General features: G+C 49.8%; 1 protein-coding gene across 8 annotated transcripts in view; it reads right to left on the minus strand.

Moving 5' to 3' along the window:
* Positions 1 to 12,982, minus strand: part of EIPR1 (EARP complex and GARP complex interacting protein 1) — a 130,950-nt gene that overhangs the window by 113,316 nt on the left and 4,652 nt on the right. For 5 of the 8 annotated variants that reach the window (XM_027623495.1, XM_027623491.2, XM_027623496.2 and 2 more), the window contains exon 2: positions 6,319 to 6,402. The exons of 2 other annotated variants lie outside the window; for them this stretch is intronic. Coding sequence is in view for 4 of the 6 variants with exons in the window: in XM_027623491.2 (XP_027479292.1) it covers positions 6,319 to 6,402 (84 nt within the window). In the remaining 2 variants the exon portion in view is untranslated. Of the gene's footprint in view, positions 1 to 6,318; positions 6,403 to 8,768; positions 8,813 to 12,982 lie in introns of those variants that run through there. One more of the 8 variants, XM_027623492.1, reaches the window with a different exon arrangement.

Here is a 12,982-nt window from a genome sequence, read left to right on the forward strand (position 1 = left end):
GGTTGGGTCTGGTGAGAGCCATCCTCCTGGGTCAGACAACCACCCTCTCCCCATGTCCTCACGTGGCAGAAGGAGTAAGGTCGCTGCGAGTCAATCCCATTCAAAACGGCTTCACTGGCATGACCTAAGCACCTTCCAAAGGCCATACCCCCTCATACCATCACCTGGGGGGTTAGGTTCCAACCTATGAATCCAGGGGGAAATAAACACTCAGACCTTAACAATGGACAGGATGGAGGTCCTTCAGAGTATCTGCTCCAGGGTTGGGGAAAAAGCTGGAACCAAAACAGGTCACTAGAATACCCCCAGCTGTCTCTTTATCTTCACACTTTTAGATATAAATCCAACAACTAAAAAGATATAAAGTAGAATTCTATGTTTTAAAAAGAAATTCTGAGGTATAATCAATACTTGGAAGGGGGGTTGGGAGGGGGAAGTGGAAGGAGGGGTGAGGGAGGAAAGGGGGTTCAGCTTCAGTTCGGGGGGCGGGGGCTGCTGAGAGTCTCGATGTCTAACAAAGGCCCAGGCGATTCTCAGGGTAGCCAATGACAGAGCTTGCAGACAGACACGGCTGATGAACAAAGCTATCCGTTATCAAAATACAAATACAGAAAAATGGAGCTAACAAATTAAAAACAAAAGTTAAAAAGGAAAAGATCGATCCACAGGAAGCAGCCACTGTGTGTCACTCCCTTCAGGGGTCTGCCTTTCCACTGACCATGCTGGGAGAGGACAAGTCTGCGTCCCCTGCCACCCTGGCACTCATCCCCCAGCCACAGAAGAAATAGGAAGTTAGCAATAGGCAAAGGAACTCTTTGGGAAAAGCACACTGCAGAGGCAAATAAACCCCTTCAACCTGGAATCCCTTGTTTTGAGTCTCTGCCTAAAGTCCCCCACTGGACAGCCAGTGAGCACACAGCCCCCACGGAAGGAACCCCACCTTCTCCACCTAACCATGAAGGGGAGCCCAGAAAGATGAGAGACTCCACACACTCATCCTGCTCCCAACACGGAGCCCTGTGCAGACTAAGGGCAGAAAGTAAAGCGGTTCATCTGACAAAAAAAAAAGGCCAGCAACTGTGACAGCTCCAAAAATTTTCAGAAAACAGCACAGCTGAATTAATTAGAACTGGTTCAGGGACTGGCACTTTCTAGGGAATTAATGACTGCCCAGGAGCAGATGGCCTGAGGCAAAGCCAGGGGCCATTAACCCTCACCAGCCAGCCAGCCAGCCAGCCGGCCAGCCAGCCAGCGTGAGGCATGGGAGCAGGGCCACAAGGCCAGGGCACCCTGGCCTGGGTGGGGCGGCCTGATCTGGGGATGGCTCCCATCACTAGCACCGTCTGTGTGGGTGTCTGCGGGGAAGCATGCAGGATGCCTTTAGGACACAGACCCCAACCACCCCGTGCTACAGGTGGAAGCGGGAGGGGAGGGCGGTGAGGAGAGCAGCTGTGTTTCTGCCCTATTCCAGCTCAATCACCTGCGAAAAACCTCACAACTGCTTAGGACCAAACCCCTACCTGCTTAGAAATGGGATCAACACCTGTCCACTGAGGCCGCAGGTGTGGGAATCGCCCCCACCTGGCCCTGAGCGGCACCCCGCTTCCCCATCCTGCAGGCATGTGCCTCTCTGAGCCGCAGTCAACGGGCAGGGGCACAGGACCCACCTTCCTGGCCTGTCCCAGCACCTGGCTGTGCCCGCGGGGAGCACGCAGTCGAGTGGGTGCTGCAGGCACGGCTGCCAGCACCCTACACAGACCTGCTGTTCAATGTGGAGGCACAGAGCCGGGAATCCCCATCCTCACAGCTGCTCAAAGACCCCTGGAGCCCAGGTCACCCTCACCGTCAGCAAACAAGCAGGGAGGGGCTGCAGGGAGGAGCTACAGGATTCAGGGTGTGTGGGAGCCAGTTTTCACCACTTACAAATGCACTCCATAACCGTGTTCTAATGAGAACATCGGCAGACGGGATGCCTGGCTGGCTCAGTCGGATGAGCTTCCAACTCTTGGCTTGGGCTCAGGTCACGATCTGAGGGTCGTGGGATCGAGTCCCCGATGGGTTCCATATTCAGTGGGGAGTCTGCTGAAGATTCTCTCTCTCCCTCTGCCCCTCCCTCCTGATGCGGGCTCTCTCTCTCTCAAATAATCTTTAAAATTAATAATAATAACATCAGTGGGAAACAGGAACAACCGTACTGCTTCTGGAGGGCAGTGGGCATGGCGAATCCTCTGGGGGCATCCTCTTGGCGCCGCCTGGCTGGCAGCGAGCCGCTGCACACACACATCCCGCATGGGAGAGAACATGCTGCATGGGAGGGGAGCCAGGCCCATCACACAAGACAGAAACATACATTGCATAGCGGAGGCACGTGCACGGGACGTGTGAGCTCGGCATGTGTGAGGGGAACACACGGGTTGGGTGTGCAAGGGCGCAAGCTCAGGCTCTGGCCCTCCCTCTCACTGCCTCTCAGAACCGTGACTGCCCACGGCCCACGTCTGCCGCACCAACTCACTGAGCACACAGCTCGGAGCACAAACCCCACACCACGCCATGGGAGGGTGCCACTAACACACAACATCCGCATTTGTTGGATGAGTGCACGCATGCACACACTCCCAATAATGTCACTCCCAACAGCTTTCCCAGAAACAGGGACTCTTTGATACCTATCATGCGGAGTCACCCACGAGAGGCCGCTGCAGGCGAGGTGTGGAACCAGGAGACTAGCAGACTCACCCCCACCCTTTGATTCGGCCATGGCTGCAGCCTTCCCCAGTGGTGGGACAAGAAAGCTCTGAAAGGAAGGGGACAGCAGGTGGCACCGGGGTCTGTAAGCACAGCACCCAAGCAGCCATCATATACTGGACTTTCAGGACAGGTTCCCAGACAGCTACATCCTTGATGCCATAAAATTTAAGTTAAATATATACCTTCTCTGTGCCCTACTGGAAAACTGGGTTTCTAAGCCTGACTCTTCTTTTATTGTTATGTTACTCACCATACATTACATCATTCGTTTTTGATGTAGTGTTCCATGATTCATTGTTTGTGCATAACACCCGGTGCTCCACGCAGAACGTGCCCTCTTTAATACCCATCACCAGGCTAACCCATCCCCCCACCCCCCTCCCCTCTAGAACCCTCAGTTTGTTTTTCAGAGTCCATCCTCTCTCATGGTTCTTCTCCCCCTCCAGTTCCCCCCCTCCATTCTTCCCCTCCTGCTATCTTTTTTTTTTCTTAACATATATTTCATTATTTGTTTCAGAAGTACAGGTCTGTGATTCAACAGTCTTGCACAATTCACAGAGCTCACCATAGCACATACCCACCCCAATGTCTATCACCCAGCCACCCCATCCCTCCCACCCCCCACCACTCCAGCAACCCTCAGTTTGTTTCCTGAGATTAAGAATTCCTCATATCAGTGAGGTCATGTGATACGTGTCTTTCTCTGATTGACTTATTTCACTCAGCATAACACCCTCCAGTTCCATCCACGTCGTTGCAAACGGCAAGATCTCATTCCTTTTGATGGCTGCATAATATTCCATTGTGTATATATATCACATCTTCTTTATCCATTCATCTGTCGATGGACGTCTTGGCTCATTCCACAGTTTGGCTATTGTGGACATTGCCGCTATAAACATCGGGGTGCACATACCCCTTCGGATCCCTACATTTGTATCTTTGGGGTAAATACCCAGTAGTGCAATTGCTGGATCGTAGGGTAGCTCTATTTTCAACTGTTTGAGGAACCTCCATACTGTTTTCCAGAGTGGTTGCACCAGCTTGCATTCCCACCGACAGTGTAGGAGGGTTCCCCTTTCTCCACATCCCCGCCAACATCTGTCATTTCCTACTTGTTAATTTTAGCCATTCTGACTGGTGTGAGGTGGTATCTCATTGATGTAAGACTGATTCTTAAGGACAAAAGTCATTCATTTCACTAGGTACAAGGACGCATGGCTGTATTCTGGAAACCAGGACTGTCTGTCACGAAACTACATTGATGCAACAGGACATACAGAGCCGTAATCGGCAGTGCGCTGCAGGACGCTGACCTCACAACCCGGGGAGTCCCAACTCCCTGCACAGTGCTCCCCATGGAGCCTGCAGAGACCTTGCTCCAACAGGATTTAAAGAGGATTAAAGCACGTCAGGTCATCTGGGGCTGCTCCTCTCTTGGGGTCACAACCAAGTCTGACTTGTGGATGCCCTCATTGCCTCATCTGGCCTTTAATTCACTGAGCATCCCTCATGACATCATAATTTCTTCCCTAATCTCAGAGTTAAAAACTGATACCTCCACCAAAAAGTTCCAGGGGACAGCCTCAGGACTGAGCGGAACCGAAAAACAGGCGGATGAGGTAAGGCGCTTCGACACCTGCAGACAGGGCCCCGCGGAACCCCCTGACACCTGTCCTGTGACGGCTTCTGCGGTCGGTGGTCGGCCCCACACGGAAGGAAGCCACAAGTCTGCCTTCAGACTCCTGCCCAGTGCCACTCCTGCTACACCACAGCATCTCCACGTGGGCGCCCCCCCACACACGCAACCCCGTGAGGCACCCCGTCGGGCGCCCCCCTCTCTCACCCACACAGCAGCCCCCACAGAGCACAGGCTCCTCTTCCCCGCAAGATGCCCACTGGAAACCATTTAATAAATCCTTCTTACCTGACATTCTGCCAAAAGGAAAATGACACACACACGTTCAGAAAAGTGAAAATTAGGAAAACAATCTACCTCACAAATGCTCACATCACCCAAAGGTGACCGTGGCTCAAATTTTGAGGCCTTGTGACCTGTTTCCGCCTAGTCTTTGCCACACATAAGATTCAAGTCTGTACTTTATCCTCTGCTGTCCTAATCAAGGCATAACTGATGTAATGTTCTATCAGCTGCACTTATACACCCAGTGACTCAATGTCTGTAGTTACTGAAAACTTATCTGCTTTTTTAACACTACTGGGATCACACAGTACATACAATTTTAACATTTCACTGAATCATCTAACGACTCTTAAATTATGACACTGATGAGTTTATAACTTAACAAGCAGTCAGTGACAACCACTCCACCATGAGGAACCAGGTTCAACCGGGTCCAGTTGTGAATGTGCCACCATAGATAGTGGCTCCATCCAACCTGACATGGCACAGCTGATTGCTGCTGTTTCACAATTACTCGTACCATTACAATAATATTCCTTATATATAAAGGTCTTCCTAGGGGCTCCTGGGTGGCTCAGTTGTTGGGTGTTTGCCTTCGGCTCAGGTCATGGTCCCAGGGTCCTGGGATTGAGCCCCACATCGGCTCCCTGCTCAGCAGGAAGCCTGCTTCTTCCTCTCCCACTCCCCCTGCTTTGTTCCCTCTCTCGCTGTCTCCCTCTGTCAAATAAGTAAATAAAATCTTTTTTAAAATAAATAAATAAATAAAGGTTTTCCTATGTTTTGGGTATAGGAAGTAAAGGTTAAATAATACAAACATTTATTTATAAAGCTCTACATATAGGTCACCAAATCAGTTGCCAAAATGACCACATCAATTTAAAATCTCTCATAACAGGAGAGAGGCAATGTCACTACACCACACCCAGCACCAAAGACTCTTCCACATCTGTTTTAAAGCCACTCCCCCTGTGGGACAGTGGTAACTGGGCAGAGGGCCTGGTCCAGGGCACATGGCCTTTTGCACATTTCCCCCAGGATCCAAGACAGTACACATCTTCACAACATCCTCAGCACCTGTGAGGCACATCGAGCAGATGGCTTTATTGCTATCTTGGTGATGAGGAACATGAAGTCCAGTAAGGTTAATCCATTCGGTCAAGATCATACGTTTGTGTCAAGCCACGAACTGAGTACTGGTCTATGAATAGCCAACATTCTCTCTATGAGAGTGGCCAAAACAGACCCTCCTGGAGCGCGTGGCAGTGAAAGCCTGGAGCTCAACGGGATTATGGCTTCATCCAGGCTCAGCTGGAAAGAATGCTGTAAGCACTTAGAGTGGTCATTCACCACCCCAGGTAGAAACAGTGGTGCCGACCACGTCCCCTGGATAGCTTCTCAATCACTTACACAGCAAACCCTACATAACCACAAACTAAAACTATGACATTGATCCTACACAGAGTAAGTTTAAATTATTGAATTCAATTATTACATACAGTTGGATATTTAAATCCCAATGAAAGTTTTATTTTGTTTGTGTGGCATTAATTTTCTCAAATGTTGCTTGAAAAATGAAGAGCAAAATGGTTATAAAACTAAGAATAGACTTAGTAATTAACATATATACATTTGTCAAAAATAGTTACCTGATTATCATATTTAAGAGACTGCGTCCCAACCAAAAACCGAATGGCATCTGTTTCTGCAGTCTGAGGTGTTAGAGCACGTGCCTGCCGGAGGGAAGGAAAATGCACACACATTTAAGATGTTAGATTTAACAGAGATTATAAGGCAGTTACCTCCTCTGCTGCTGCTGGAGTATCAATTAGTACAAAGTAGCCACTAGGCAACTTAGAAACGTGTATGCAAAGCCTTCATCTTTTGTATACTTTGTGACACCACAATTCCATTCAAATGTGTATATGGGCACGAAAAATAAGCAATAAAGATGTAAGTGGTATTTTTAATAAAACCATAATTTTCAACAGAAATAGACTGATGGAACAAAATCATCTTTCAACAGTACAGCAGAAAATGGTTCCCACAATGGCAGAGCAGGTGGCTTAAACCAAGTCTCTGGCAGAGGGCAACTGCACAAACTAAACAAAATACTCTGAATTTGTTTCAAGGCCTCCTTTAAGGAGTTACCACAGCAATGAAGGAATGCCAAGATCTTGGAAAGGGAGGGAAGCTTAGAGAGGCAAGCCTGACCTCTGGCCCCCTTTCGGCTGGAGGCATCTGTCAGTCTGGAAAGTGTGGTTAGCGGCTGACACTGAGGAACGCTTCTGACAAGCTCATGGACTGAGGGTACAAACACGGAGTGCAGGGCCCACCATAGAGAAGGGGCCAGCAAAGCACTAACACTCAGGGTTGGGATCCCACAGGGCACAGGGCAGGAGTGAGGGTGAACTAGAAGGTGAACCGGCACAGACTAACGCTCCGGGTCACCTTAGTCCATGACTGGATTTTAAGTGAACTGAGCAGGCTGATGCTCCTGGGCTGGCCAGACACCTGCCAGAAGTAACAGTAAATCCTCTGGAGGAAGACAAAGACCTCCAAAGTTTCTACAGTTTTTCTTACAATGTCAAACACTCAATCAAAAATAACTAGACATACAACAAGTCAAAATCATATGATCAAAAGCCAAACAATAAACAACAGAAAGGGACCCGCTGAGCATTCAGATGATCAGGTTCTCTGGGAAACAAGCTGTCAATCATCAAGCTTTGTGCACAGACTTGCTGGGAACACTCTTGGGAATGACATCATGGAGGAAGCAGGAGTGAAGGCGTCAAGGAAGCAGGAATGTGCAGAGGACACAGAGGAACCGCAGTGCCCACAGGGAAGCCAGAGCTGGGATGGTCCCTCAGAGTGGAGCCATCATGGCCAGGCCCATCTACTGCCCAGCCCCCAACCCCATCAATCAGGCATTGGAAGCAGGCTGTCCCTGGAGAGGGGTGTGACTTAGGGCAACACGGCTCCGTTCAGCTGAGGGCACGTTCTGGGATTATGGGTGGCTGACAGCTCTCAGTGCATCCTGCTTTAGAGTTTGCCCTCTCCCTCTGCCCCTTTCCTCACTCATGTGTGCTCTCTCTTGCTCTCTCTCTCAAATAAATAAATAAATAATCTAAAAAAAATAAATAAAACGGGGTTAGAGAAACAGTAGAGCAGTTGTCCTAACCATTCAGTCTGCCTGGTTTTGATTTGGTTTCCACGACTGGGGCGAACAACAAGACCTTTTCAGCGTCCACTGCCAAAAGGTTTGGAGATGACAATTTCATGTCATGCTCTCAGAAAACGCAACCATAGCCCCTATGTCCCAACCCCTCCTCACAAAGGGTTGCTGGCACAAAAACATCAACTACCGGAATACATTTCAGTAACAGCAGGAAAATACATGTCCAGAACAGTATTTACATTATTAGGCATCTGGAGGAAAAAATCCATTCTAGCCAATATGCCTACAACCTGTTCAACAAAACTAGACTGGAGTCAGACCTCTTCACAAAACTGATGAGTTCGAGTCTATATATCTTCTGCCAAAAATGTGCATACATACAAGCAGAATTTTGCACATAATACCAGCAAACTCACAGATCCCCTGCATCCTATTTAATTGGAACACCACTTGGTTAGAGAAAAATGACTGGTGAGGAAGCATCCACGCCATTGCAGAGATAAACCCCCAGCTGCTCAGAAGGCAGCACCCAGGTCAACAGGGGGATGCAGGACGGGTTCCACCTTCCAACAAGGACACTAAGACTCAAATGGAGGTACATGTCATCATCCCAGACAGAAAAAGCCTGACAGTCCCCAAAAACAGGGCCCCGTAGAGGACTCATCTGAGAGGAAATGATTATTTTCCATGAAAAGACTTGTCTGTGCTTCGAGTCAGCAATTGGGAGCTGACTACACAACCCCTGCACGGTGACCACGCATGGAAGTCACCACAGAGGGTAAGACACTAGCCCTGCCCTCAGGAAACAGACTTGCAGGAGACATTGGACAAGACCCAAACAGAGCAGGTGGGAAATGACTATGTATCAGCCCCTGGCCCAGACCGCACAGCAGCAAATTAACATTTACCAAAACGCACCCATGAGCTCAACTTCAGGCAGAAGACAGGATTAAATGCCATCGCTGGAAAACAGAAGAACACCAGAAAGAAGTATGTTGTGTTAGTGGCCATGAGACTGAACAAAAGGGCAGCTCAGCGCTGCAGAGGCTGCTGAGTGCCCTCACAAACCAGCATTCAACCTGCTTCATCCTGAAGCAATTTACAGAGCCCAGAACTGCACCCCTGGGCAGGACTATCGGTAAGCATGCAAGGAAAAGAAGTCGAAGAGATCATGTGTTTCAGAGACGAAAGCTACCACAGTTTTAGAAAAGTACTACAAGTTTGACACCATGCATTCTGTCACACACGGTAAGCCACTTCTTTTTTAAAACACTGAATAGGAGGGGCACCTGGGTGGCACAGTTGGTTAAATGTCCAACTCTCTGTTTCAGCTCAGGTCAAGATCTCAGGGTCATAACATCGAGCCCCGTGTCAGGCTCTGCACTCAGCTCGGAGTCTGCTCAAGATTCTCTCTCCTTCTCCCGCTACCCCTCTCCCTGCTTGCACACGCATGCACTCTCTCTAAAATGAGTAAATAAAAATAAAAAACTGAAGAGAATTATTCTTACAAAAGAATCTAAACTGCATCTTTAAAAATTACAGTGAAATCTCAAAAACACTGAATCTAAGATCTTTTTAGTACTTTATTGGGTAAAATTATAATAATAACTTAACTCTGGCCATTTGGGTGATGGATGTGTATCCATAATTCTGGTCCTGTGATGAAGTGAATGATCAAACGACCTTCCTAAGTCTAGTCATAATGATGATTTTGAGGTGTTCCAATGACCTCATTGTTACAAGATCAAATTTTAGGGTATAATAGATCATAAAACATCCCCATGTATTTTACCGTGGTTCATCTTCATAATACAATGAAGGAGACCCAAAGTCAAGATGGATAATATTATCTCTACTTAGAAGATAAAGACACTGAGGACCAGAGAGGTTAAGTGACTCAGTCATGGTCACAAAGCTCCTAGAGGAAGAACCACCCAGACTCCCAGCCTTGAGTCTGGTTCTCTTTCTGTTATGGTGATGCAGGGACCCAGGAACACAGGTAAGATATTTATACACGGGACTGTAGGCAGAGCACAGGTCACTTTATTATCATTCCATGCCCTGTTCTCAAAAGAAGGGCCATGGCACTTTCCTGACACAGCTGTCTTTCCACCCACCTCATTGTTTAGTGAGCCAACCCAAGACAAGGCAACTGGAGATGCTGAGAAGCCTGGCTCTCACCGGAAGCACTCTGAAAGTTCCACTCCATGACAAGAGGCACAAATCCCAGACCTCCCAGTACTTGCCAAGTACTAAGCATTCCCTTGGGAAATTCAAAACTGTCTTCATGTGCTTATTAGTCCAAGCAAGTAAATGCTCCCTCTGGTGAACGTCCAGCCCGGTTCCTCATCAGAACTTCCCCCACCATGTGCCGCGCCCCAGGCAAGTTTAAGGTGACACCGGAAGGCAAGGAGGTGGAACACGACTTGTGCTTAAGCAGCAGAGACCAGGGTGGGTTGAACCTTCTATGGTAAGCGGTCTCCCCCCAGAAACAGCCTCTTTACTGAGAGCTGCCCCAGATCGCTAAGATGACAAACCAGGAAGCTAGTACCACCCGATGCCCTTCCTCACACAGCAGATCGCCTCCTCAGCGTTCTGGCAGATCACTTTACAAACACAAAAGAAAGAGTGAAAAGAAGGTAAAGCCCCAACTTCTTCACTCTGTGCTAGCTAAGTACCTACTTCTCTCCATCTCCCACACCCAAAATCACAGAGGTCCAGAGTGTATAAGAGAAACACCAAACCTCTTGAGCTACTCACGGATAATTGTGGCAACAACACTGCTCCTGGGGACATGCTCACTGGCGCGTTCACTCACACACTCACTCCTGTAAGTGCAAAGGCTGACCATTCAGCTCTGCCAAGGGGCTGCCACCTGCCCCTCGCCCACTCTGCTTTGCACTGCCAGATCCTCTGGAGGCCCCAGTGCAACCCAGCCTGATCTTACAGCGAAGAACTCGCCTCACACCTGAGCAGCAACACAGAAGCCACTGGCTGGCCTCCTGGAGACGTCGCCACATGCCCTCCCGCCCAGAGATGGGGCACCCTTGCCCTCCTGCCCAGAGAAGGGGCGCCCCTGCTGCCCGCCTGCAGCACACAACATTGGGCAGCCCTCTCTCTTCTCTGTCCCTCTCCTCTTCTCTGGCTTCTTCCCCTTAACTAGGAAAATCAAGTCGCATGTCCCCTTGTCCTTTGAAAATATCTCACCTTGACTCATTTGCTTCTCAAGCTGCTGCCAGACCTCCATTCTTCCATTTGCTGCCAAGCTTAATGGGGGCATAGACAGGGGAGCCTTCCTCGACCCTGCCCAGTTCTTCCCCTTCTGCTGAGCTGGCCTCACTGCAGCCACCCCGCAGCACTGCCCTCCCTGTGGCCTCCGGCGTCACAGCCATCAGACGCCCCTGACATGAGACCCCTCTGTCCCTTGGCCCCCGAGGACCCAGTCCGTCACCACCCAGTCCCCCTGTTCACGCTGTGGCTTTGCGCCCACGGTTCCATCCCGACGCTCCCGGGCCACACTTCCTTCCTAGCAAGCCCCCTTTCCCACAAGCATCATCACTGTAACCAGGCTGGTGACCGCGCACCCACTAACCAGGTCCGTGGCTAACAGCTCCTGATCCCACCTCGTGCCGACCAGGCCAACCACACGGGAACCCCTAACCCCACATCCCACCCTCCCTAGCTCCTCTCCAACCATACCGCCACCCCTCCCCACTCCTTGCTTGAGCAGCGTTGTCACAACCTCTTACCCAACCTTCCTGACATGAGTCTTCTTATTCCCGTTCACCCTCCACTTCCCACTCAAGTCAAATCGGGCCCTCAGGTTTTCGAGCAGTAGGCTAAAGTCTTCATTTTGCTCTTCCAAACCCTAGGGAATCACACAAAAGTAAGAACGAGAATAAAAAGCAGAAACAGACTGTCTTCAATGAAACTCAGAAACATCTATAATCCAAACACCTGCCATAAGAAGAAAGACTTGAAGGTAGAGGTCAGAGCTGAGAGGGGGGTTGAAGAGAGCGGGCGCTGGCGACCCCCCCCCCCCCGCCACAAAGACACAGCAGGCACCGCGGGGATGGGACGGCATGACAGGTGCACAGCTGGTGGCAAGAGTCAGAGCAGGCCAAGCAGACTGGGCATCCTGTCTGGAAGCACTGTGGCCCCACAGAGTGGAAGGGTGCCGCACTGTGGGCAGCCGGCCTGGGCCATCGTCTTTGCCCGGGGATGAGTGAGGGCTGCAGATTCGCTCACAAACCAAAGCCTGCGCTGCAGGAATTCCCGCCAGTCTGGGGCCCGAGCCGGGCCCAAGTCCGCGTACACAGCCTACCGCAGCTGGACTGGAAGGCTCGCCCACGAGACACCAGGATCAGAGGAGCTCAGGAGCCCTGCGAGGGCACCACCAGGAGGGACAGCGAGGCAGAACAGCGGGAAAAGACCTCAGAAGACACACACGCGCTGACCACATGCTGCCACAGAAGAGCCAAAGCTCATACCAGCACACGTCTATAAAACCTAACAGAGCAGTCACCTCTTCAAAAATGAGAGAAAAAGAGAACAGAAAAGTAAAAGGTGAAAAATATCAAGACACAGCTTGGAGAAGATAAGGCATGACAACCGCAGGCGAAGCCTGGGCTCAAAGAGCTCACCGAGGGAAACACAGAGCCACTGCAGGAAGGACACAGGACGGACCCCCACTCACAGCAGGGGTATGGGCAGGGCTAAGAAAGACCCCAACAAGTTTCAGGTAATAAAAGACATTGAGTTCAAACCGTAAGATACCCAGAAAACAGTAAAATCAAGAAGTCAGTGTTCAGAAGAAAATTCATGGTCTAAATGCTTACATTAAGAAAAAAGAATGACAGCAAACAAATTAGGCATGCAACTGAGGAGTCTTGGAAGAACACCTAAGGCTGTTCTGGATTCTGCTCTCCACACGGGCCTCCAGGAGGGAGGGCTGCTGGGTTGGTGTTTGATTCCTTCTCTGCCCTGTTCTAGGGCAGAGAGTAATGCCTGGCACACTGTAGACCAAAAGTACTTGTCGACCAAATAAATGAATGAATTTCCTAGGAAAATACAAACGACCAAACGTAACCTCAAAAGAAAGGAAGAAATCAGAACAGCTAGTGACCACAGAT

The sequence above is a fragment of the Zalophus californianus genome, chromosome 8, assembly GCF_009762305.2.
Source record: "Zalophus californianus isolate mZalCal1 chromosome 8, mZalCal1.pri.v2, whole genome shotgun sequence".
In the NCBI taxonomy this organism is placed as follows: domain Eukaryota; kingdom Metazoa; phylum Chordata; class Mammalia; order Carnivora; family Otariidae; genus Zalophus; species Zalophus californianus.